This window comes from Carcharhinus amblyrhynchos, chromosome 21 (assembly GCF_965287045.1).
Source record: "Carcharhinus amblyrhynchos chromosome 21, sCarAmb.v2.hapA, whole genome shotgun sequence".
NCBI lineage: Eukaryota > Metazoa > Chordata > Chondrichthyes > Carcharhiniformes > Carcharhinidae > Carcharhinus > Carcharhinus amblyrhynchos.
In genome coordinates, this window is record NC_137344.1 from 14161184 (window position 1) to 14187953 (window position 26770).

At 41.0% G+C, this 26770-nt stretch overlaps 2 protein-coding genes across 4 annotated transcripts in view; both read left to right on the forward strand.

Moving 5' to 3' along the window:
• Positions 1-8497, forward strand: part of cog1 (component of oligomeric golgi complex 1) — a 40816-nt gene extending 32319 nt beyond the window's left edge. Inside the window, exons 14-15 of one of the 2 annotated variants that reach the window (XM_080209523.1) lie at positions 3631-3684; positions 6833-6918. In XM_080209523.1, the coding sequence (XP_080065649.1) occupies positions 3631-3648 (18 nt within the window). In that variant the 3' untranslated portion in view covers positions 3649-3684; positions 6833-6918. Of the gene's footprint in view, positions 1-3630; positions 3685-6832 lie in introns of both variants that reach the window. The other variant, XM_080209522.1, reaches the window with a different exon arrangement.
• Positions 8498-20177: 11680 nt separating this feature from the next.
• Positions 20178-26770, forward strand: part of map2k6 (mitogen-activated protein kinase kinase 6) — a 107461-nt gene continuing 100868 nt past the window's right edge. For both annotated transcript variants that reach the window (XM_080209189.1, XM_080209190.1), the window contains exon 1: positions 20178-20474. In XM_080209189.1, coding sequence (XP_080065315.1) covers positions 20456-20474 — 19 coding nt within the window. In that variant the 5' untranslated portion in view covers positions 20178-20455. The remainder of the gene's footprint in view (positions 20475-26770) is intronic.

The window sequence follows — 26770 nt, forward strand, 5'->3', positions numbered from 1 at the left end:
GCTAATTTTCTGCTGAAGGTGTTCCTTGATGAGGAATGCGTGTGCGGTATTATCAGCATAGAACAACTGTTTCAGGAATTGGGGCATTTTTGTCTTGGATCCAGTAGAGTGTCAGTTCTGATACATAAGTAGACGTGCTTTTGAGGTGAACTGAAAGAATATGACCACAGCAAAGAGTAAAAAATGCCAAAGATTGTTGATGCCGGAACACGATCCTGTTTGTCCCCTCTTTGGATATCAGTGAGTTCCAATACTGCCTCGTCATAGCTGACCTTACGCGTCATGTTGTCACGGAAAGAGATCATACTAAGCTTCGGGGGTAGTTTGTTTCCTCCAGCAGATTAGACACTATCTTTGCTCAAAGAGCACCATCTTTGCCACAGTGATTAGCACTGCTGCCTCAAAGTGCCAGGGACCCGGGTTCAGTTCCAGCCTCGGGTCACTGTCTGTGTAGAGTTTACACATTCTCCCTTGTCTGCGTGGCTTTCCTCCACATGCTTCGGTTTCCTCCCACAGTCTGATAGACGTGCTGGATAGGTGATTGGCCGTGCTAAATTGCCCTTTGTGTCAGGGAGATTAGCAGGATAAATCTTGGGGTCATGGGGATAGAACCTGAGTGGGATTATTGTCACCGCAGGCTCAATTGGGCCAAATGACCTCCTTCTGCACCGTAGGGATTTTATTCTATGATTGAAATGGTTGAATGTCTTGGTTAGATTGATGAAGGGTAATATGTCACAAAGTTGTAACAGTGCACAAGGCTTTTTGGTCCATTATGACTGCACAGCTCACCGAATGAGTAATTCCCTTAGTGCCATTCTCCTGCCTCCTCCCCATTATCCTTCACATTCCTCCTCAACTAACAGTTCAATTGCTTTTTCAGTGCCTCACTTGAGCCTTCCTCCACTACTATCTCGGGCAGCACTGCTGCACAGAAATGTTCTTCTTCACATTACTTTTGCTTCTTTTGCCAGTTGGTTTTAAGATGGGTTCTCATTCTTAATTCTTTCACAAGGAATTTGTCCAAACCCCTCATGATAATGATCTTCTTTGTTGATGAAATTTCTCTTGCAGCTACAGACAGAGAAGATCATGTCAATTGTGATCTTCCAATTGTGAAACCACACTAAGTATCGGGGTTCAGCCAGGATCTGCAGTCTGATGAGGGTAATATGGACAAATATTTTTCCCATGATGCTCAGCAGGGAGCTGCTTTCTTTTGCATTCACTCTGGTGGCCCTCATTCTTGTACAGGGTCTCTGTCTTTGCATCATGCATTTCCTGAGGCACTGCGCCTTTCTCCATCAGAGATGGACAAGTTTCTGCAGATGCTGCAGGTGTGCCAGCATCTTGTACTTGATGAGTTCAGATGGTATAGCATCAGCACCTGGAGCTTTATCAATGACAAGTGAGTCAATAGCTTTGCCAAGCTCCTCCACTGTGTGTTTGATATCCAGCTGTTCCATGACAGGCAGGCTTCCTGTAGTTGTAGAACCTCCTCAGTGACTGTGTTCTGCCTAGGATGCAATTCCAGATTATGTTTTACCCATTTCTCCCACTGTTTTTCACAGTCAGTGATGAACTCTCCTGCCTTTGTTTCCATTGGAACAGTTTCTTTTGGACCTGTTACCTTTTTGATCCCATTATACTTGTGTTGAAAGATATCTGTATAATCTGATAAAGTTGTAACCAATAGTTATTGGTGCACATCCAGCAAACTGTTGGACTTTATTTGGAGCTGCTCATAATACATTCTCCCCCAAATCTCTCTCATAACTAATGAGGTTTGATCATTTTGCTTGAATAAAAGATTTAATCACAAGTGATGTTAGCCTCAAACCAGTCAGTGTTTTTTGCTCTTGCTTTCCATACGTTGAGAGTATGGTATTGGTCCATCGTGTCTCCAAGTGTGTTCCATTTTGCTTCTGCCTTTGGGGGAAAAATGTTCAATTGAATCGAGGAACTATTAGTTCTTGTCTGGGTAGGCAGTATGGCAGATGTTGATATAAATATGACTTCTGTTTTGAATGAAGAAGTTTCAAGGGTTGCACACTAACTGATACACGCCACAGTCAGTAATGTGTTCAGAATGCTGTTGAGAGAGTTGGTGATCAATTCTAGTTGGTGCCAATGCCTCCAAGACACTTTGTGGCATGGTTTGTTTTGAAAGGAAGTGTTGGGTATGCAAGACAGTAGAAGCAGTAAAGTTTGAGTACTCTCTGCTGTTCTCATTTATTTTTCCCAGCCATGACTTCTGAGGCAGGAGGGCCATTTTTGCATTGAAATCCCTGGTAGGTGAAATGTTCTGACCTGGGAATTCTGCTGATGGTGTCAATCTGTCATAAAACTGATCTTTTTGCCTCTGAAGTGGAGCACAGCATTGGAGCATAATACTTTTGAGGTTAACTGCCCCAGTTTGAGTTGAGAGGCAAATGGAGAGAACACGTTCTGGATGATTTGTAGAGGGTTCTATTTTCGAGGTACAGTGAATTCCACACAGTGAAGCCGACATGCATTTCCTCTGCACTCTTTCTCCCGGCAGATTAATGTATAATATTTCTCTGTTCAGTGATCCACAGTGAGCAGTGAGTCACTTTGGAAAGCTAACCAGTGTTCATCCTAATGACTTGGTGACAGGAGTGGCTGTGAAAGATGAACTATTTGGACATATGTCTGTCTTTGGGCTCCAACTCCCTTAGAATTTAACCCTCCCGAGGTGTCCTCAGGGAAATGGAAGTATTTATCCTAACAGCATTTGGCTTATGAGTGCAATCTGAGGGCCAGAATCCCTCAAAAGTTTTAGCCTGAGACCACAAGGGACCCAATTTCTGTATGTTGCCAAGAGCTGAGAATTTGTTGATGGAGAATCTGTGAACGAACCAGGAGAGACTCATGCATTTGCCTCTTTCTTTCACATCGCTGCTAGACAGTAGCGTACGTTGAAAATGAGAAGAAAACTAATGCACAAAAAGCATGACGTACTCTTCACTCACACTCGATGCATCACATAGATTTATTGGACACATACCATACCAGAGCCAAATATAGTGCTTTGGATCCGATTGGGAAGGGGGGGTGGTCCTGACCTCTGGCAACCCTAACATTTTGCCTCGGTCTGCACCTTGGAGAGGACACTCTAGTTTTGCTGCATACTTAGCGTATCAGTCAGTTGGCTGGATGGCTGATTTGTGATGCAGAGTGACACCAACAGTGCAGGTTGAATTTCCGTACCGGCAGAGGTTGTTATTGAAGGCCCTGCCTTCTCAGTCTTGCCCCTCACAAAGGGGAGATCAGCCTATGGTCATCTGGAACTAGGTGACTTTATTAAACTTTATAATAATGATGAATAAAGTTATTCATATCGCTCTTTTATAATGTATACAGATACTGGTAATTAAATACATTGTCTACACATACCAAACACTGACTCATTGGAACAAGTGCATCACCTTGACAAAAAAAAATCCTTGGCTCTTCACTTATCCCACGTACCAAGATGGTAGACAATTATGATTGTTAAAATGGTGCTGTGTTTCGTTAATATTACACTACATATTCTTATGGTATGACACTGAAGTAAAAATTACATTTTGTAAAATGAGTATGATTTAACTCTTTCTGTAAATTCAGTTTCAGTTGACACATTGAGCTGTCACAGCTGCAACCTTCATGAAGCTTCACTGGGTATTTCATTGTCCTGTGTGCAGTGTACTTGGCTTTGCATTGCAGTTTGAGTAACTATATACAGTAGATAGTATTATGATCAGGTAACAATCAGTACCAGTGTATTTATAGTGAGTGGGTAGTGATAGAGTGAAGGTGAATTCAAGCATATTTAAGATTAACTTTGCGGAAACCAAATTTTTCTTTGAACCAGCAGAATTCTTTGAATCTTCACTAAAAATAGTTGCGAGATCTCATCTCAATAGTCGTAGAATCCCATGATCTCTTCAAAGTACCCAAGGAATAATATGAGCTTCATAAAGCTCAGAGCTATCTGTTTCTCTAGTAGACTGGCATTGAGTTTTCGGTTGAAATCGAATAAAAATAAATGGGTAAATTGAAGTTTCTTACTGGTTTCTGATGCTCCAAAATCTGATATTCTTCTAAACTCAAATGCACTGGTTTTGTAGTTGCCTGATTGTAATAATTTATCCCTTGTTCCCCAGTTGATATTTTTCTGTGATTTGTGAGTGTTCTTAGTATCTGTCAATTGAGCTGCCTAGCTGAAGCTGTGAATAATCATCGGAATATAGCAAGATTGACTTGTAATCTACTGATTACTCATATGTTTTATAAGTTGCTGTAGAACTTGGCAGCCCAGGTGCAAGAGGCATTTTTTTCTTCCTTCCTTTGGCTACCACAGTTGAAGACGTTATGACTTTAATGTTTGGCTATGCATGAATATGTAATATCCTTTGAGGACTGAGTTTTTTTAAGTAGTTTTCAAATTACATAAGTACCAACAAGTAAAATCAAATTTGAAGAACACAAGATTATACTTTCTCATCACGTTGAAGAATCCGCTGAAAACTGGAGTATAAAATATTTCCATTTTCCTCAGAGGTTAAATAGTCTTTATCTGTGATACTCACTGTATACAACCTATACATTTCTATTCCAAATGTACTAACTTAATTTATTGCAATGGGAAAGAAATTTGCACTGCAGTGCTTTTGTTCTTTGGAGCATTCTTGTTGATTGCTATTGTACCATTCAGCTTGTTTCCTTGTCTATCAAATTGCATGCTACAGATATGGAAGTGATTTCTAACACATAACAAATAAGAACCTATGTTGATGTCGTCCAGAGCCATTTTGTTAAGGCATTCTTAATTATTGATGATGAAGGGCATTCAGGGTCGCCTGTGTGATGGGGAACTTTTGGATAGAGTTTGCCGGTGGCACAGTGGTTAGCACTGCTGCCTCACAGCACCAGAGACCAGGTTCAATTCCAGCCTTGGGTGACTGTCTGGTGTAGAATTTACACGTTCTCCCAGTGCGGATTTCCTCCTGCTGCTTTGGTTTCCTCCCACAGTCCAAAGATGTGCAGGTTAGATTGGTTGGCCATGCTAAGTTGCTCCTTAGTGTCAGGGGGATTAGCAGGGTAAATGTGTGCGGTTATGGAGATAGGACCTGGGTGGGATTGTGGTCAATGCAAGCTCAATGGGCTGAATGTCCTCCATCTTCACTGCAGGGATTCTATATTGTAAATTCAGATCTTCTTTCTCCTATCAGTAGTCTGCAAGAAAATGACCATCTCCATATTGGGAATTCCGGGTTTGCTGTACCACTGAAGGTTTTTACACGTTTGTTAGTCGGTTGTTCAGTGAACAATAGATCAGAAATGCTAATGGATGTATTTCAACAAAATTTTATACAAAGATAGGGTATGGCTCAAGGAAGAGCTGCTTAGTTTTTGGCAAAGATGATGATTCTGATCCTGGAATTTTTTTAAAGGATTCACTCCCATTGGGAGATGGGTAAACTGACTTTTGATTTCAAATGTTGTGCAGTGTCTCAGCCACTGATGACATTTGTCATAGCTGTCAAAATATGAGCAGAGTTTTCAGAGCTGGTTGTTGGATGTAGATTAGCCTGAGGCTCTTCCAATGAGATGGAAGCTCTTAATAAAAATATTTATTTTTACACCTTGGTAGTTAGAGCATTAACCAGATAGAGAACAGCTGTGCAATTTAGTAATGTTGAGTCAATACAGTGTGGAGGAGATGTGTGCTAGTGGCCTTCACTTGTTAGTATTGTACTTGTGGTGTACATATGGGACAAAGAAAATATCATAATGTGAACTGTTGGCACACAGCCTTTTAGTGTTATTCAAATGAGCAACTGATTTTACTAAAAAGGATTGCAAATGCTTCATAGTTGTTTCCAATGTATTTTTCCTGAGTGAGTTACTCTTGTACTGTTATGGCTGATTGTGTTATCAAGAAGACTAATGTCACAATTTTTTGATTTGGGAGAAAGGAGCGGATGAGGTGAAATGTATACAAATGCACTGAGCGACATTAAATCCAAACATAGAAAGGAGTTTGGCTCCAAAGATTAGCTAATCTTTGTTTAGTACCTTAAGCCAATGGAAATTTCAACTTGGAGCCAAAACTGGTCCCATGGATCTAGTTTACTGTCAGGTGGACAGCTGTGTGACTGACCAGAACTAATCCAAACTTATTGGTACTTAAGGCTTTCACTCTCAGCTTCTAAAAACAATGTTATAATTTAGTTACAGTTAATTGAAGAGACTACCATATCAGTATCGTCTGTTTATTTGTGTGATTCATGTTACTCAAAAAAAAATGACAGCACCGAATCACGCCAAATCAGCTTGATTTCTGGTATCCATAGTTTAATTCATGAACTGTGATGACAAATTACGTAATCTTGATAATTCACAGTCAAAAGCATACATAGGATAATGTGCTTTGAAGCATATGGTCCACCTGAACGCCAAGAAAAAACTCCTCTTGCAGTTTACCAATAAGGAATGATTCTGGGAGAATTCCACCTTATTTCTGTGGGCACAGAAAGGGAGCACTTTGGGAATGCTGTCATCTTGGATTTTGGGGGAGTGAGGATAGGTGGTTGTGAGTTCATGCAATTAGTATTGAGTTAGTTGACTTGATAAGGAAGCTAAAATGTTATTCTTAGAGTTACAAGAGTATAATTATTGCAAACCACATTGTTGCTTAGCTGCAAATAATGAAATGGCTTACAAGGAGCTCTGCTGTTTCATTATATCATTCTGTTTAGTGAATTGTAAATGTATCCAGAATATAGCAATTAAAACAATTTCTTTTGGTCTTTTTTTGGTACAGATGCTTCCCACGTTGGTCACAGAAGATGCAAATCAGGGGCCTGGCTCCTTATTCCGGCAGCTCGCGGCTTTTCAAGAAGACGATGCATCATCGTCATCATCCCTCTTTAAACTAGGGTGGCTTTCAAGCATGACAAAGTGATAATGTCATCTTTCAAAACAGAAATGGTGGATGTAAAGTGTGATGTAGCTGCAAATTAATAAATACTGTGCAATAATACCAACTGCCATCTAAATGTAAATGTTATTGCCGTTGTAACTTACAGATGCACTAATAATGCATTTGTAACCATGGGCAGCCACTTTAATATAGCTATTACTTTAATATTGCCATTATTAGGGTGCATATTTTCTAGAAAAAGTATATCACTGTCATTTGGCCCACAGTATGTCAACTTGGGCCTTTATTGAATTGAAATATGGATTCATTCCTAATGAAATTGAACTAGTTAACCATGATTGGTAACATGAGTGTGTCTCTAGGGTGCAGAAGCAGCATTCAATGAATTCATTCTTCAGCTGTTCATACATGCAGCCATTATCTGTCAGTACAGATTTATCAATTAGCAAACTGCCATTCCATTAGCACTATGGGATATGTAGTCTTATTTTGATGATGAAGTCTCAAACAATATCTCTCAATATCTTCCATTAATAGGACACAGATGTAACAAACATCCTGTTTCTTCTTCTTGAACAGGAATATCATAAAACTTATTTCAAGATTTCAGTCCAAACAGAGAACAGATTACCTTCTTTTCAAATCACAAAATAATGGCATCTCCCTCCAGTAAAATCAGTTCCCTCAGCTGGATTGAAGCATTATCTTAAAACCAAAATACTGCAAATGCTGAAATCAAACAAAAACAGAAAATGTTGGAAAATCTCAGCATGTTCGACGGTATCTTTGGGGAGAGAATAGAGCCAGAGTTTTGAGTCTCGATGACCCTTCATCAGATGAAGATGTTCCAGCATTTTCTCTTTGTTGTTGAAGCATTATCTATTTTATGAATGCTCATGGAAATGGATAGTTGGATTACTGCTATATGATGATAGAAACCCTGCAGTGCAGGAGGAAACCATTTAGTCCATAGAATCTGCACAGACTGACGGAGCATCTTATCCAGGCCCTAACCCCATGCATTTACCATGGCTAATTCATCCAACCTTACACATCTTGGGACACTCGGGGGCAATTTAGCATAGCCAATCCACCTAACCCACACATCTTTGGACTGTGGGAAGAAACCAGAGGAAAGCCACACAGACACACAGAGAATGTGCAAACTGCACAGAGTCATCCAAAGCTGAATTGAACCTGGGTCCCTCCCAAGCAGGGCTAACCACTGTGCCACTGTGGTGCCTCTCAACCTCAGGACGTCAACTCTCCAAAGAAGCATTTTACCCCCACTTTCTTGTCTCATGACCCCTCAAATGAAGCTGCAATTTCTAACATAGCAATAATAGTTTTTCCCTGAGCATTATGTTTTATTTTTTCCCCTAAGTGTTACATTTTATTGGAATTTCATGTTTCAAAGTTGTAAATGGTTTAGCACTTGAGTTTGCAGTCTCTTTGTAACAGATGGACAAATGTTCAAGTTACATTGCTGTTGAGGGCCTACTGTAATATTGAAATTTTGCTTATTTATTAAACACCCTTTTCTGATTGTAGCATTATGATTTGACTGTGAAAACTGCTGTAATTTAAGATAGATTTACTAATCTAATCTTGATTAGTAAACCTAATCTTGGTTGATTAGTCTTAAATATAGCTCAAGATATAATCAGGGCCAAACTATTTATTGGTATGCATTCCTCATTTGATATTGGGCAAATATATGTACTCAGCCAGAAACCTAATGATCTGAAACATATTTTGTATCTGAATCATAAGATAGCTTTTGATTTTCCTGGTAAGTAGGAATATGTTGGGTAAATGTGAACTTGCAGAGAGGCATTAAATCCAAATCTTGAATTGATTAGCTTAAGCCAATGGAAATTTAAGTTTGAATCAAGATTGATACCAATCTGTATTTGCCTTGTCTGGGGACAGGCATGTATTGACTAGAATTAAATTCATAATGTGTGAGCTGTCACCAGAAGCTGAAACCTTTGGTACTGATAGTGATAAATGAAAGGCATCGTTCCAATTTATGTTTTATTTGTGAAGTGATTATTGTCATAATAATAAATGACAAAAATTCTACTCCTTTTCACAATGTCAAATGTGGGGTCAGTGGACGTTTTGAAATACAAGCAGAAAAAAACGTCTTAGCCAGTTTCAAGCTGTGTGGGGTGTGTGTGAAGGAAGAGGAGAGAGAAAGAGTTCTGGCCACAACTCTGAACTGAGATTCTGAAACCAGCCTGAAATTCTGAGTACATTTTAAATTTGGGAGGTACTTGAATTGCACACTCAGCTATTTTTATCTACTCTAGAGTTCTTAGTAAGCATGAGATTTTATTTAATCTTACTAAGAACAAAGCATCTTGGAAGTACAAGGATTCTAAAATAAAAATGTTTTCTCAGTGGAATAAAAAATAATTTGTTCATTTTCCCATCATTTTTGCAAATAATGGCCATCATTATTTTGTAGTTCCCTTTTGAAGTTTGTTCTAATCCGATTTTCCTTTGAACAAGAACTTTCTCCAGTTGCGCATCGATAAATTTATATCAGGCAATATGCCAACACAAATGGTGAAATAAAGATAGTACTGAAATTATCAGCGAATTAAAAACTGACTGTGTTCAATTATTATCTCCTAGGAGCAGCATATAAACTGGGGAGGGTAGAGATGGGGTGTGTGGTGGACAATGATGGAACATTATGATGCTCTGGAGGTGACTGCAATAAGATATTGCTGGAGAGGTTTGGGGCATATATCCTAATCTGCAATCAGGAATTTAAGGGTTAGACATGTCCTATGTGTCTTCAGAGATCTAAGTTTCCGAGTTTCATAGTTCATCATTTCACCTTGACTAGGTTGACAAAATATGAGAAAGCAACTGAGTCAGATTGGGGAAATGATGGGGCAAAGTCTCAAATGCAGGTGTATGAGGATGAAACAGGAGGAAGAAATGGCAGCTTGATTTTTGTGACAGGAAGGATCATGGGCTCCTTGGATTTGGTAAGGATGTATGATGCAGGGAGTAGGAAGTCAGGAGGTTGTTGGTCATTGAGGAGTCCATGGTTTTGCTTAGCTTAAGGATGATTCCCAATAAATAGGACAATTTAGCCTTTAAGTTTAGGCATAATGAAGAAACACTTAAGCTGATGTCTTTGTCTTGCAAGTTTCTCTATGTTTAAATTCTTTCAGTGGTATACACATTATAGTTACACAATACATGAGTAGGAAAGCAATCACAAAAAAAAATGAAACAATGGCATTTTCTCTAACTCAGTTTTTCAGCTTTCTCAATTACTTAGCCCACTCAATAAAATTCTGAAATACCCTAACAGCACTGTGGGTGTAAATGCAGCGGTTCAAGAAGACTGTGCCTCACCACCTCGAGGACAACTGGGGATAGGCACAGATATCCACAGCTAAAACCAGTATCACATCCTCCACCAAAAATCTCTAACCTCCCTGACTTAACTATATGTTTATCTCCCAAAATCTATTCTGAAAATGTTGACATCCGGTTTCTGTTTTATCCATGAAGCTATGATGTTGTTAACCATCATGATCTTTCTGAACCTTTTCAGATTACTTAGCAATGAGCTTTTTCCTTGATTGATTTCCCCTCTCCGTGTATCCCCAACTCTTCTCCCTGTCTACCATTCAACCAAGGCTGTACCTGCTCTTTTTTAAAAGATGAGAAATAGGAGCAGTAGGCCATTTGGTCCCTCATGGATGTCCCGCATCAACAAAATCGTTACTAATTATCTACCTCAACTCCATTTTCCCACTAGGACCATACCTATTCCCTACCTGTGAAGTGTGTGATGTGTAATAAGCATAAAAATGGGAATGCTTTATAAAGCATAAATTGCCTTCAAAACATTATTCAGTTAATAGTATTTTTAGTCACGAGTTCCAGTAAAAATCTTGTCTTGGCATCTTTTTCAGCTGTTAACTTGGAAGTTTGAATTTATTTTTAAACATCAATCTCTATGGGGATCATAGCGATTGCTCTATCAACTTTTCCAAATTAGTAAAGTGTTGTTGTCTTGCATTTATGCTTCTACACGCACACACACGCTAATGATATTTAACTTTATCTCTCTGCTTCTACCATCAATACAAAGACTGTTGTGATAAAGTCTGACTGCCTGACTGATGTTGAGATCTAAATTCCCCAAGGTGCTTCCAGCTCAAACTTGGCAGAACTGAAGCTATCCTTTTTGATTTTCATTAAAATATATTTCTTGTTGGCCTTGATTTCCTAGTTGGCAATGTAAGGCAATTGAGATGTAGAAACTTGGCATACTATTTGACTTTGAATTCATTTTCTTATCCCACATCTTTTATTATTAAGATCACTTATTCATCTTTGCAAGATTATCTGCCTCCAGTCTCATGATGAAATCTCAGTCCTTGTTTACATCTCCTGGTGGCTTGATTTTTTAAAATGCACTCCTTGCATGTCTCTCTGCATCAGCATTCCCTCAACTCATGTAAAATATCATGGCCCTTGTTCACTCACACCTTCCAATGCCCTTCCCCTCTAATCTCTGCACCTAAATTGTTTTCAAACTTTGTTCTCATGTTTTAATCTCACCAACTCCCTGTGTCACACTAATTCAGTGATTACCATCCTGCCTTACATATTTCTAACAATAGGTTTCTCCTTATCACCACTGTACTAGTGGTGACTCTTATTCAGCCTATTTCCTTAGCCCTGCCTCTTTATGCATGCCTGAAAACGTTCTCAAAATTTTTCTTTAATCATCCCTTTGGTTCCTTTCTGATTTGTCCCTCCTTGCCGTGTACTGTCAGTTTCTGGTCCATCTCAAGCTCAGGTGCTGTGGAGCATTTTTTGTAAGGAGCAGGAAAGAAATGAAAGCTGTTGTTCAGAAGAGAACAACAAAAATGGACAAAAAAAAATTTCTTCTTACAAATACCATCTGCATGTCCTCCAAGTGCAGGGAGTAAATGATCAGTTGCGTCAGATTCATCTGAATTTATTCTTTTCATGAGATGCAGGTGCTGCTGCCTTGAGCAGCATTTGATTCCCATCCCTAACTGCCCTTGCGAAGCTATTGGTGAGCCAAACTCTATTGCCTACATTTGTCTTTGGTAAAGTTCATGTTCTGCTATGCAAAAGGCAAAATGTCTCCCCCTTGTGCTTCTCTGAACATAGTGCATGGTGTCCCCCCCCCAGATTGATGCCTGGATAGTGCTTGTGAGAGTGGAAAAGGTATATCTAATGGCATTATCTCAAATTACATCTGGTTTATAGCTTAGACAGCCAACCTGTTTTTACAAGATCTGCACATTGTATACCAGTTCTTTGTTAACTTATTCTCACCTAGTCTTTTTCATTGCTTTGCCCTGACTGCTCCCATGATTCTTAACAAAAAATTGTCTCACTTATACTTCCCTATATTTTTTGTGCCTCTTCTTTCCTATGTGCATCTACCTTTACATGCAACCACTTCACCTTTGTTTTTCTCATACATCATTTGTTTTGGGTGGGAAGATGCTGTTCTCGTTTATTTCTAATGTAAACAGACTTACTCAGTAAAAATCTGAAGTTGTCAACATTTGCTCTGTGTAGACTGTGTTCTTGCTACTGTTCACATTTTGGTTCCCATGGCCTTTCTGCATCACAGAACTATTCCCTGCAGGTTTGGTGGCTAACAGGCACCAGCTGCCAGCTCTCCCAAGTGCTGGTCTTGATTATGCCACTAGGAGGTGTGCAAATTTCCTTAGTGACCTGATCTTAATGCTTCCCCCTCCTTTTGTGAGGAAGATCCTAACTTACTAAGCATTCATATGCCCTGCTGCGACTATATCAAGATCAGAAATATTAAGTCACTCTCTGAAAAAATAAACTGCATCAGTATTTCTGGGAACAAATTCCAGTTATATCTGTATTGTTGTAAGCTAATAATCAAGTCTGCACTTGTTTTTCTTTCTTTCATACATTGACGAAACTCGTCACCAGATGACTGCCTTCTATATTTACATCAATAGCATGAGTTAATATAAGGGCGGCACGGCGGCACAGTGGTTAGCACTATTCCCTCAGGGCCAGGGACCGGGTTCAATTCCCGGCTTCTGTCACAGCCTGTGTGGAGTTTGCACATTTTCCACGTGTCTGCGTGGGTTTCCTCTGGTGCTCCAATTTCCTCCCACAATCCAAAGATGTGTGGGTTAGGTTGATTGGCTCTGCTAAATTGCCCTTTAGTGCCTGGGGGTAAGTTGGGTTATCAGGATAGGGCTTGGGTGGGATTCTGGTTGCTGCAGACTCAATGGGTTGAATGGCCTTCTTCTGCACTATAGGATTCTATGAAGAGGATAAGAAATAGAAACAAACTGAGATCATAGAAATTTGGAGCAAAAGTAGCCCTTCGAGCCTACTCTGCTGTTCAATCAGATCATGGCTGATCTCTTCCTGGTCTCAAATCCATTTACCCATCTGTTCTCCATATCCTTTTAACCCGTTTTCATTAGAAATACAGCTCTTTGAGCCATTCAATAACAGCACTCAATTCAACTTTTTCTACTTCATCTCCTGATTCCTTTAGTCTCTATAACACACTTGATTGCTGCTGAGATGCATCATCCACAAGGAGTCAGGGATTTTTTTTTATCCTTCCATCTCTTGTCTGCTTATGGTGAAGCACAGATAAGGAGTGTACAGATAACAAAGGATCATGTAATTCATAGACAAGTTACAAAACAAGAGGAGGTCATTTGGACAATCATGTCTGTGTCAGTTAATAAAGAGCTACCTATTCTAATCACAACTTCCTGCATGAGGTCATAGAATCACAGAATTTCTACAGTGCAGAAGGAGGCCATTTGGCCCATCAAGTTTGCACCAACAACAATCCCACCCATGCCCCATCCCTGTAATTTCACATATTTACCCTGCTAATCCCTTTAACCTATGCATCTCAGGACATTTTGGGGCAATTTAGCATTGCCAAATAACCTAACTGCACATCTTTGGACTGTGGGAGGAAACCGGAGCCTGGAGGAAACCCACCCAGACAGGGGGAGAATGTGCAAACTCCACATAGGTAGTGACCTGAGGCTGGAATTGAACATGAGTCCCTGGAGCTAAGGCAGCAGTGCTAACCTCTGTGTCATCCAAGGTATTCAGCCTTGCGGGTCAGGGCTCTTCAAATGGACATCCAAGTACTTTGTAAATGCCTTGGTCAGTCTTTTGCATAATGAGCTTCAGGTCCCAACCACCACATGGGGTAAAAATTGCAATGAAGTGACTCAGTGACCATACAGTAGTAGTGTCAACTGCCTCTCAAACAAAGTATTCAAAGTGACAAATCCTTTTGGAAAAACTTTGAAGTGCCTGAATTTTGGAAATTCAGCACTGGGCCTTTTATTTCTGAATGATTATCTGGCAGATACAGTAATGCCATTTCCTGAGGATGTTCCCACAGCACAGCCTTCATCCTTTTCATTGTTACTGTCACAAATTGTTAATGGGAAATTGCATTTCACTGATACAGGAAAGGCTGTATTAACCAAGTCCACAATCACAGAACACGCTCTAAACTCCAAATCTAAAAAAAAATGTTTTTTAAAAGGATGTGTTTGGATTTATTTTCATGTTTGCACTTGCTGTACTTATGCAAATATACCCAGAGTGAATCTCTTAAAACAAGAATTCTTTGTTCAGGTTTGTAAAAGATTTTTTTAAAATTCTCTCCTTAAAACGGTATCTGTCAACAGCAGTGTGACACCAACATAGTTAACAGAGCTAATAACTTCCCTAAGGCAGTAAATTGCTGCAGTCTATCTGGAAGCATTCACTTTTAACTTTATTTCCCTGTGTAATTGAAAAGGTGATAATATATCAGTGGCATTAGAGAGCTTTTGGTATTAAATATATTGGAGAAAAAAAGATTTTCTGGGATGCTACATGAATTGCAGCTCTGGACAGCTACAAGGTTTACTACTACTGTAGTTGTGTGTATAACTGGGTGGCTCGATGGCACAGTGGTTAGCACTGCTGCCTCACTGCCAGGGACCCATGTTCAATTCCAACCTTGGATGATTCTCCCCTTGTCTGTGTGGGTTTTCTTCAGGTGCTCCAGTTTCCTTCTAAAGTCCAAAAATATGTAGGTCAGGCTGATTGGCAATGCTAAACTGACCATTAGTATCAGGGGGATTAACAGAGTAAATACGTAGGGTTATGGGGTTAGGACCTGTGTGGGGTTGTTCTCGGTGCAGGCTCATTGGGCTGAATGCCCTCCTTTTGCACTGTAAGGATTCTATGATTTCCTCTACACTTATTCAAATTAGATAAGCTGCCTGAATAATACAAGTAAATAGTGTTCTGGTATTGTCTATCTTTGGATATTACTGATATATTTAATAATTATTATAATTAAATATCTATTTAGAACAATACCTGCCACCAACAGATTTACTCTTATTCCTGACATTCAAATTTTAGCTCTGATGAAGGGTCATTCCGATTTGAAACACTGGTTCTATTCTCTCTCCAAAGATGCTGTCAGACCTGCTGAGTTTCTCCAGCATTTTCTGTTTTGTTTCAGATTCCAGCATCCGCAGCATTTTGCTTTTATCTCTAACTTTAGAAAATTGAGTGAGATTCTAAATGAATGGCCTAATTTCAAATTTCAGAGTCACGCAAACAGACTTGTTGAGGACTTTGTGAGCCAGTCTAATTCCCCATCTGACTAGGTGGAAAACTCAAATGATGCCAGCAAAAAAGATAGATTAAGTGAAATTTTAATTCCATCATTAAAATACAATTCTTTATTCATGCGCAGCACATGGGCATTGCTGGCTGGCCAGCATTTATTGCCCAACCCCAGTTGCTGTTGTGAAGAACTATAGTATGCAAATGTTGCCTGTGTCTGTGCACACTTGGAGGTTGAACTCCAAGCCAATGTGAGGACTTTCACCAACGCATACAAGAGCACAGGTTTACATGAAATACCTATGAGAAAGGTCCTCTACCAACCTGGCCATGCCACCACCTCCGCAACCCCATCCCCTCATTATTAAAATCCATGGCAACGCTATCTGGACAACGTAAACCACTTACGTATCTTGATAGCCTACTGTCAACAAGGGCAGACATCAACAATGAGGTCAACATATCTTTCGGTGTGCAAGTACAACCTTCAGTCATCTGAGGAAGAGTACCTTTGAAGTGCAGGACCTCAAACCTGCACCAAGCTCATGGCCTACAAAGCAGTAGATACCTACCTGCCTACACGGTTCAGAGACATGGACTATGCACATAGGCATCTCAAAACTCTGGAGAAACACCACCAGTAGTGTTTCCACAAGATCCTGCAAATCCATTGGCAAGATAGGCACACCAATGTCAATATTTCTACTGAGGCTAACATCCCAGCATTGAAGCAATGACTATGCTCAATCAGCTCTGCTGAGTGGGGCATATGGTCCACATGCCTGACACGAGACTCCTGAAACACGCTCTCTACTCGGTATGCAAGCCCCAGTAGGCCACATGAAACATTTAAAAGGAGGTGAACACCTCAAGTTTAATCACCAAGAGCAGGATGAATTTAGTGTTGCAAATGAAAGGAACATGCGGCAATCTGGGCACTTCACCCACCCACTCCTCCAACCACCAACTGCCCCACCTGTGACAGAGACTGCAAGTCACGCACTGGACTCCTCAGCACTCATTTTTAGTATGGGAGCAAGTCATCCTGGACTTCGAGGGACTGCCTGAGAGAGGTACCACTGTCTGGACCAGTTTAATTCCACTCTTGATGATATAGAATCATAGAATCCCTACACTGCAGAAGGAGGCCATTTGGCCCATCGAGTCTGCACCAACAACAATCCCACCCAGGCCCTATCCTTGTAACCTCCACCCGTAACCTCCTGACACTAAGGGAAAATCTCATCCAGACCTGCTTCCCGAAACCCAAAGTATTTACACCACTAATCCCCCTAATCTTGGGACACTAAGGGGCAATTTAGCACGGCCAATCCACCTAACCTGCACATCTTTGGACTGTGGGAGGAAACTGGAGCACCAGGAGGAAACCCACACAAACACGGTAGGGAATGTGCAGACTCCGCACAGTCACCCGAGGCCGGAATTGGACCCGGGTCCCTGACGCTGTGAGACTGTAGCGCTAACCACCGTGCCCTACAATATAATATGATACATAATGACAAGAGTTCCAGTTCAAATCCTATTTAAGAAAATCAGCAAATTAATTTGTGATTTTTTTTATCAGCTGTTTGTTGCTGCACTTGCAACTATGCTCCAAACAAACGTATGTGTAGAATGGCGTGTATGGTCATTTAGATTTAACTGGTTACACTCTCCCCCATTATCTTAGCATTGAGGCATTAACAAAAACAATTAGAGTGTCTAGTTTGGAGCGTGGTTGAAAAGGTAGTATTTAAAGCTCTAATGTTGGCTTTGATGTTAACTAAATCATTGTCATGGTAACAACTTAGGTTGCGCTATTCCATTGTCAAAACAGTGTTTTCTTCTATACTGGGTTAAATGTTTTTTCTTAATGCAATCTTCATAAGGTTACAAATAACTATCCTGCTGCCCTCTCCCCTTTCCAAAACCAATCAAATCTCAGCTTTCCCCCTATGCTGCAGAGTGGACTGAGAATAATTACATTTTTAACCTTCCTGCATGGCTGATTACATCAGCTTACTGTCAGGGACTAGAATGGAGTCCCCAGACAGTCCAGCACAGCAAATCAGAAAAAATGGCAGATGTCACCCAAAATTGCCCTAACATCTTTTGCACCTCTTGTACAAACAGAGTAGTTTTGTGTGGAAGAATTGTCCTGTCAAAACCAAAAAACTACAAAGGGTTGTGAACGAAGCCATCATGCAAATCAGCTTCCCATCCATTGACTCTGTCTACACTTTCCGCTGCCTCAGAAAATCAAGGACCCTACACACCTCAGGCATACTCACTTCCACCTTCTTTTGTCACGAAAAGGATACAAAAGTCTTGAGGTTACATACCAACTGACTCAAGAACAGCTTCTTCCCTGCTGCCCTCAGACTTTTGAAAGGGCCTACCTTGTACTGAGTTTCTCTACACCCTAGCTATGACTGCAGCACTACAGTCTGCACACTCTCCTGTCTTTCTCTATGAATGGGAGACTTTGTATAGCGCACAAGAAATGATACTTTTCACTGTATATTAATACTTGTGGCAATAAATCAAATTTGACTTGGGGGGGGAGCGGCATGGTAGCACAGTGGTTAGTACTGCTGCCTCGCAATGCCAGGGACCTGGGTTCGGTTCCCGGCTTGGGTCACTATGTGTATGGAGTTTGCATATTTTCCCTGTGTCTGTACGGGTTTCCTCTGGGTGCTTCGGTTTGCCCCCGCCACAGTCCAAAGATGTGCAGATTAGGTGAATTGGTGTTGCTAAATTCTCCCTCAGCATGCCCAAACAGGCACCAGAGTGTGGCAACTAGGAGATTTTCACAGTAACTTCATTGCGGTGTTAATGTAAGCCGACTTGTAATTAATAATTTAATTTTAACAGATGTTTAGAGAACTTTAGGGGACATAGATAAACTGCAGAGCTGGGCCGAGAGGTGGCAAATGGAGTTTAATCCGGAAAAACGTGAGGTGATTCACTTTGGTAAGAGTAACAGGAGTACAGAATATAGGGCTAATGGAAGGACTCTTAGTAGTGTTGATGTGCAGAGAGATCTCGGGGTACATGTGCATAGCTTCCTGAAAGTTGGCACCCAGGTTGATAAGATTGTTAAGAAGACGTACGGTGTGTTAGCTTTTATTGGTAGAGGGATTGAATTTCGAAGCCGTGAGGTCATGTTACAACTGTACAAAACTCTGGTGCGGCCGCACTTGGAGTATTGCGTACAGTTCTGGTCGCCACATTATAAGAAAGATGTGGAGGCATTGGAAAGGGTGCAGAGGAGGTTTACCAGGATGTTGCCTGGTATGGTGGGAAGGTCTTATGAGGAAAAGCTGAGAGACTTGAGGTTATTTTCATTGGAGAGAAGGTTATGATGTGACCTAATTGAGGCATACAAGATGATCAAAGGATTGGATAGGGTGGACAGTGAGAGCCTTTTTCCTCGGATGGTGATGGCTAACGTGAGGGGACATAGCTTTAAATTAAGGGGTGGTAGTTATAGGACGGATGTCAGAGGTAGGTTCTTTACTCAGAGGGTAGTAAGGGTGTGGAATGCCCTGCCTGCAGCAGTTGTGGACTCGCCAACTTTAAAGGCGTTTAAATGGTCAGTGGATAGGCATATGGGTAACATTGGAATAGTTTAGGTTAGAGGGTCATTAGATTGGTTCCACTGGTCAGCGCAACATCGAGGGCCGAAGGGCCTGTACTGTGCTAAAATGTTCTATGTTCTAACTTGAAGATGGTTCTTTTTTTTAAAACACATCATTCTATGTAAATATGCAAAATGTGAAGAAAAGATAATGAACGCAATCATGTACAACCACTTAAAACAAGAAAGATATCCTTGAATTCCAGGTAACCCAGCCCAGTGCAAGTCATACGTCAAAAACCCTTTCTGTGCGAAGTAACAAAATGCACTGGGATGGAAGTGATATTGGTAATTGAAATCAGAGTACAGTTTTATGTCCTGAACTATTCATGTTGAGTTCTTGCGTTCTGTATCTTTGGTTGGAGTGTACTTTAACATTTACTGCAATCCCAAGCACCTATTGTGTATGAGAGGTTTAGTTTATTTATTCTAGTCACAAGTAGACTTACATTAACACCACAATGAAATAACCGCGAAAATCCCCTACTCGCCACACTCCAGCACCTGTTCGGATACACTGAGGGAGAAATTAGCATGGCCAATGCACCTAACCAGCACGTCTCTTGGAGAAGACTGGAGCACCCGAAGGAAACCCATGAGGAGAACGTGCAGGCTCCACACAGACATTGACCCAAGCTGGGAATCGAAACCAGGTCCCTGGAGCTGTGAGGCAGCAATACTAACCACTGTGCCAACTTTAACATGTAGATGCTACTTCTCACCATGTTGCACAGTAAAGTGTTTCATGTAGATTTATTGCCAGATTTCACCCCCATACACACTCTCTGGTTTGGAAATAAAAGTTGGCTGCAAATGAAGACTACAATTCCCACAATGCTTGCTTCTGCTGCAGGAAGAACGTGATGACACGCTGAGAAGTTTGAAGCTGGTGAACTCAGCTCCGGCCGATCATGTAGCTGCAGCTCCGTAATTACCGATCCAGCTCTTTTGCATTTGCAAATCTTCGCTTGCTTCCGAGTTGTGCAACCGGCCATGCTCTGTGCATAGCTCGCAGCTGCAAAAAAAACCCAAATTCGAGCAGGATTCCCAGGTGGAGGAAAATTGGGAGGCACCAATCTTTTGCATCTTTGTTGCAAAGCTGAAAAGGCAAAGTCTTTTGTGATTCCCCTCCCCCCCTCCCCACACACAACTCCCCTCCCAGCAAGGGGGAGAGGAGGGAAAAAATGTCGCTGTCAAAAGGAGGTAAGGTTTGCACAGATGCATGGGGCGATATTTGAGTAGAATGCAAAAAGACCTGCGCTTAATGCAAAATGCAATGGTGCACCTTGAGCTTTGCAATGTCAGTGCTAAGTTTCAAGGCTTGTAAAGCTGATTGCATTTCCTGTTTTAGCTGAACACACTGAATTTGCATTTTGCAGACAGGATCCTGAGACTGGGTTTTGCTGTTCAGCTGGTCACTGACGTCTTTGCATTCCGATTACTGAGCTCAGGCTGCTTTTTTGCAAACAGATCGAGGTGTTAATATGTTACGTAAAGCGCGGCTGGGCTGGGGAGGGAGGGGGTGAGTGTAGCGTAGTGTTTAAATACGTTGCATTGATGAGCAGAGACTGCATGCCAATTCGCATTGAGGGAGTTTTTTTTAATTACGCGCATTAACTTCACACAAAACGTGCGGGTTCGCCGAATGCATGATTGGCAATAACAAAACTCAAATTGCAAAAAAAAGTAACTTGCAATGAAAGCGACCAGGACTTGGCGTTTCAACAACACGGTGGCAGCACATTCCAAATGCATAAAGTTACTCAGAATATGTTTGCATTATTTGGTAAACTGGACCGAAATTGCACCTTATCTGAATGCAATGTATTTGTTTCATTAGGTAAATTAGAATTGTACCTTGTTTGAATTTGGTAAACTACACCAGAATTGTACCTTGTTTGAATGCAATATGCATTATTTGGTAAACTGGACCAGAATTGTACCTTTGGTTGAATGCAATATGTTTGTTAGAAATTATTTGTCACTTTCAACACTCAAACATGGATATTACACAGAAGCAGCAATCGCGTTGATGCCAAATGTTAAATACTTTGACATTCTCCCATTTGCCGATCAGATGAAAATAACTAAATGGTGATTATCGCCTCCAGCCCACAAAGACTGGACACATCTGTCGCCGCCTTTTGTATCTATGGAATGACACAAGCGCTGGAACACTATTGGTGGCCGCTTCACAATAGCAGCACCCTGCCTTTGGACACCCTGTGACTCCTTCAAACAAACCCCCCCACTTTCAATCACATCCACCTCCTGACCACTGGGAAAGCCGACCCTCGCTTTGTTAGCGTTATCTTCATTCATAAACAGCTTCCCTTCCTCCCCCATTTGTGACCATCAGGGTTCAGCATGTCAGTGTTGGGAATGTAACGAGTTTCTAATTGTTTTTTAAGTGTTGGGAAGCGCAGTAAAGTAGCGTTTTCGCAATCTCGGCATCGCACTTACTCCATCCCCATGAGCACAGCACTCTGACAATATTCGTTACCAACTCCAGCAAGTCTCTATCGATCTGAGATTTAGCTCCTACAAACACGAAATGACACTTTGTTTCAAGTCCTTTTTTAATTTGCTCAAATTACTGTAAGGAGGAGAATATTTTCCCCTCTCATTCAGAGATTTTGGTGCGGGTTATATCCCCCTCTGCCTGCGCTTCCTGAGGGGTCCCAATTCTTCCCAAGTGACTGGGAATATCGTATTGCCTTATCTTACTTAAAAGGAAAAAATCCTCGGGTAGAAGAACTCTGTAGGACTCTGGAGTTAAAGACTGAATTATCAGTATTGGGAGAAGGAACTGTTAAGAGTGATATTTATGGTCACATGAAGTGACATGGCTTTCAGAATTATCTTAAGTATATAGTTATTAAATTGTGTACAAAAATAATTATTAATTCTAATTTGTGACCTAATTGTTAATTCTGATTGGTAACAAGAATTGCCTTAAACCCCTATCCTGGCCATTTAATTTATTTGGAGTCTTTCACATCTATATGGTGCAATAAAAGATGTCTCAAATCACGGCTAGTTAAGTTATTTTGAAGCGTGGTCACCACTGTCAAGTAGGCAAACAGATGAGCCAGCAAGCTCCCATAACTGCAATGGGATAAATGAGGCTTGGAGGGCTGAAGGGCCTGTTCCTGTGCTGTACTTTTTCTTTGACCAGGCATTCCATTCTGGTGATGTTGGTTGAGGGAACAGCCCTTTGCTTTCTCCACAGCAACACCTAGACCAATCAGAGCAACTTACCAACCCAATCAGCATCCATTTCTCCTCTAGTATGGTTCTCGTGTATTATAAATTGTTGTGATCCTTTGAAGTTTGACATTCTTGCATTTGGCCTGATGAGTGCAAGATGAAAATCTTGCAATGTGCAAGTGCGGTATTAAGAACTTCAATGGCACACTAAATTGTCTTTGATTATTAGTGGTCATGATTGATACTAATTTAGCTTTCTGATAATCATTAAAACCCCTGAGGAAGACATTTGTATTTTTGTGCTTCACATAAAATAATTATTAATGACTTATTTTAATTATAATTTTGCCACACTACTTTTGAAAGAATCCCAATGGTGAATCACCTACAGCTCCCAGAAACAATTATTTGATATATTTATTTAATTTGCTGGGTGCGAGGCGATTTCTACCCTAGAGTGAGTTGGTTCATTTATAACGATTGAACATAGGAATTAAGAGCAGAAGTAGGCGAATTAAGAGCAGAAGTAGGCAAATTAAGCCCCTCGAGCCTGCTTTACCATCCAATCAGATCATGGCTGATCTCTCCCTGGTCTGAAATCCACCTGCCAACCTGTTCCGCATATCCCCTTCTCCCTTTGTTTTTATTTGAAGTATATCTATCCCCTTCTGGAAATCCTTCAATGATTCAGACTCCACTGCACTATTGGACAGCGACTTTCTCAAATTCTGCCAGAAGTAATTCCTTCTTATCTCAGTTTTAAATCTAATGCCTGTCAACCTATAACTGTGAGCTCTTGTTCGAGATTGCCCCAAAGGAAGAAACATTTGGTCTACGTTTACTCTATCAATCTGTTTCAGAATTTTGTATACCTTAATCAGATCCCCCCCCATCCTTCTAAACTCCAGCGAGTCTAAACCCAAAGGTTTGACGTATGACGATCTCTCCTCTTAGGACAACTCTTTCAGCTCCAGAATTAAAATACATTCTTTATGTACTTTTAGACTATGGGCTTTCTTATGCTCCACATAGTACTGTAAATTATGTTGGAATAGTCTCCCAATAAAATGCTTTGTTGCATACTTTACAATTGTATCTTATGCAATGATCTAAATCCTGCAAAAATTTCATTACTTGGACTTTTTTATGTAATTGTGAAGCTGCGTGCAATAATCTGTCAGGAAAGAGTCCTGTTGAAGTGAGCTATTGCTAAAACTTAAAACATTTACATCTGTGATTGGAGAACATATAACTTTATGGTGCAGGCAGTAGTTATTGGAGGAGCAAATGTTCTCACTGTAGCAATCTTCAGATGGTTATAATGCACCTTTCGTTACACTTACTTATACACTGGCTTTATATTTGAAGGTGTTAACATTTCTTCATAAAAAACACAAATTATTTCTATAAGGAACTAGTCAAATCTAAATACTGTGTCTGTTTACTTGGCTGTGATAATGAAGTCTTGGGATTCAAGTCTTTTGAGATTGATTTGGATTAATACAACATTTTTAAATTCGTTATGTAACCAAACTTATTCAAAATCATAGAACCCCTACTGTTCAGGAGGCCATTCGACTCATCATACCTGCACTGACCACAATTCCACCCTGGCCCTATCCCTGTAACCCCATGCATTTACCCTAGCTGGTCCCCCTGATACTAAGGGGCAATTTTAGCATGGCCAATCCACCTAACCCGCACATCTTTGGACTGTGGGAGGAAACCCTCGCAGACATGGGGAGAATGTGCAAATCCACACAGACAGTGCCTAAGCTGGGAATTGAACCTGGATCCCTGGCGCTATGAGGCAGCAGTGCTAACTACTATGTCAGAATGCTGCCCCAAAGTAGTCCATGTTTTGCAGAATAAACTCACTTACATAACTGGAATAAATGAAAACTAATATTGATGATGAAAGTGTCCACTTTCACTGCCTGCTTTAAATTTCAGTTTCAAATTGTCAGTAAAGGATGACCAAGAGTATGTAAGTTGGAGTTTTGACATGAGGCCAAGCTGAGATGTTCATCATTGCCTTTCGATATTGTGTTTCTTGGATTATATACATAATAATGCTATTTAATTGCTGTAACTAAGTATAGGCAAAATACTGCGAATCTGAAACAAAAACAGAAAAATATGGAAAATCCCAGCAGGTCTGACAGCATCTGTGGAGACACAAAGGGTCATCCAGACTCGAAATGTTGGCTCTATTCGCTCCCCACAGATGCTGTCAACTGCTGAGATTTTCCATCAGTTTTCTCTGTTTGCTGTATTTAATTGCTGCTCACTCTTCTGGTTCTCACGAGTTTGAAATAATTGAACTCAAAATGTTGGAGTGTGTTTCTTGCTGTTTTCCATGTGGCTGGTGGACTGATACATTTGTGCTTGGCATCTGACTCCAGTGTGACAGTGAATGTAGCACGCTGGATGTATATTCACATAATAATTAGCTGTTTGCAAATAATATAACAGTGACCCTATAAATGAATTAATTGCAGATAACTTCAATATACACAAGAGAAAGTGAGACTGTACAGTGAAGGTTTTCGAAAGCTCTGGCCCACCACAATGTTGCTATTCTCTCAGCAGTGACCTAATGTCTTGCAGTGATTAGTTGTGATTATGCTGTCTTTTATTTCAAACTTCCAGTAAGTACTGTCTAATTGTATTTTCAAGTAGAAAGTATGTGACATTCCTTTTTTTTAGAAACAACATGAATAAACCTTCCAACTGACCACTCCAAAACCGACCGCAAATCAAGTAAGAGTATATTACACCAAGGCATGATGTAAAATAAGATAATCACAAATTAACTAGTATTTTGCCACAGAAGTGGATATTATATCGAAATGATAGACAATTTTGTATGCATAATATTAGAAATCTGATGGTGTTGATTAGAATCACAATCATGCTAACAGACGCAGTACGGTTTCGTTAAAGGGAAGTCGTGTCTGACAAATTTACTGGAGTTCTATGAGGATGTGTCTACAGCGGTGGATAGAGGAGAGCCGGTGGATGTGGTCTTTCTTGATTTTCAGAAGGCGTTTGACAAGGTACCTCAGAAGAGGTTATTGCAGAAGGTCAGGGGACATGGAGTTGGGGGTAGGGTGTTAGCGTGGATAGAGGATTGGTTGTCAAATAGGAGGCAGAGAGAGGGGGTCAATGGGTACTATTCGGATTGGCGGTTGGTGACTAGTGGAGTGCCCCAGGGTTCGGTGCTGGGGCCTCAGTTATTTACCATTTATATAGATGATCTGGAGGAGGGAACCGAGTGTATGGTGTCGAAATTTGCTGATGACACCAAGATTGGTGGAACGGCAAATTGCGTGGAGGGTGTGGAGAGTCTACAGAAGGATCTAGATAGGCTGGGCGAATGGGCCAGGAAATGGCAAATGGAATTTAATGTTGGCAAGTGCGAGGTGGTCCACTTTGGTAGGAAGGATTATTACTTACGTGGCGAAAAACTGCAGCAGGCGACGGTGCAGAGGGACCTCGGGGTCCTTGTGCATGAGTCGCAAAAACCCAGCCTGCAGGTGCAACAGGTGGTCAGGAAGGCAAATGGGATGCTGGCCTTCATAGCGAGGGGGATTGAATATAAAAGTAGGGAGGTCTTGCTGCGGCTGTATAGGGCATTGGTGAGGCCGCAGCTGGAGTACTGTGTGCAGTTTTGGGCGCCGTACTTACGCAAGGATATTTTGGCCTTGGAGGGAGTGCAGAGGAGGTTTACTAGGCTGATGCCGGAGTTGAAGGGGTTGAGCTATGAGGAGAGGCTGAATAAACTAGGCTTGTACTCGTTAGAGTTTAGAAGAATGAGGGGAGATCTCATTGAGACATATAAGAAGATGAATGGGATGGATAAGATAGAGGTGGAGAGACTCTTCCCTCTCAGAAAGGACAGTAGGACTAGGGGGCACAGCCTCAAGATAAAGGGGGGGCGGTTTCGAACGGAGTTGAGGAAGAACTTCTTCACTCAAAGGGTGGTGAATCTCTGGAATTCTCTGCCCGTTGAAGTGGTGGAGGCTGCCTCGCTAAATATTTTTAAGACGCGGGTTGATGGGTTTTTGATAAGAGAGGAGATTAAGGGTTATGGGGAGAGGGCGGGAATGTGGAACTGAGCCACGACAGATCAGCCATGATCTTATTGAATGGCGGGGCAGGCTCGAAGGGCTAGATGGCCTACTCTTGCTCCTATTTCGTATGTTCTCATGTAACATTTGGAATGTTTTAAAAGTGGACACCAGTTTGTTTCATCCCTAACAATTTTTTGACTAACAAATCAGCAA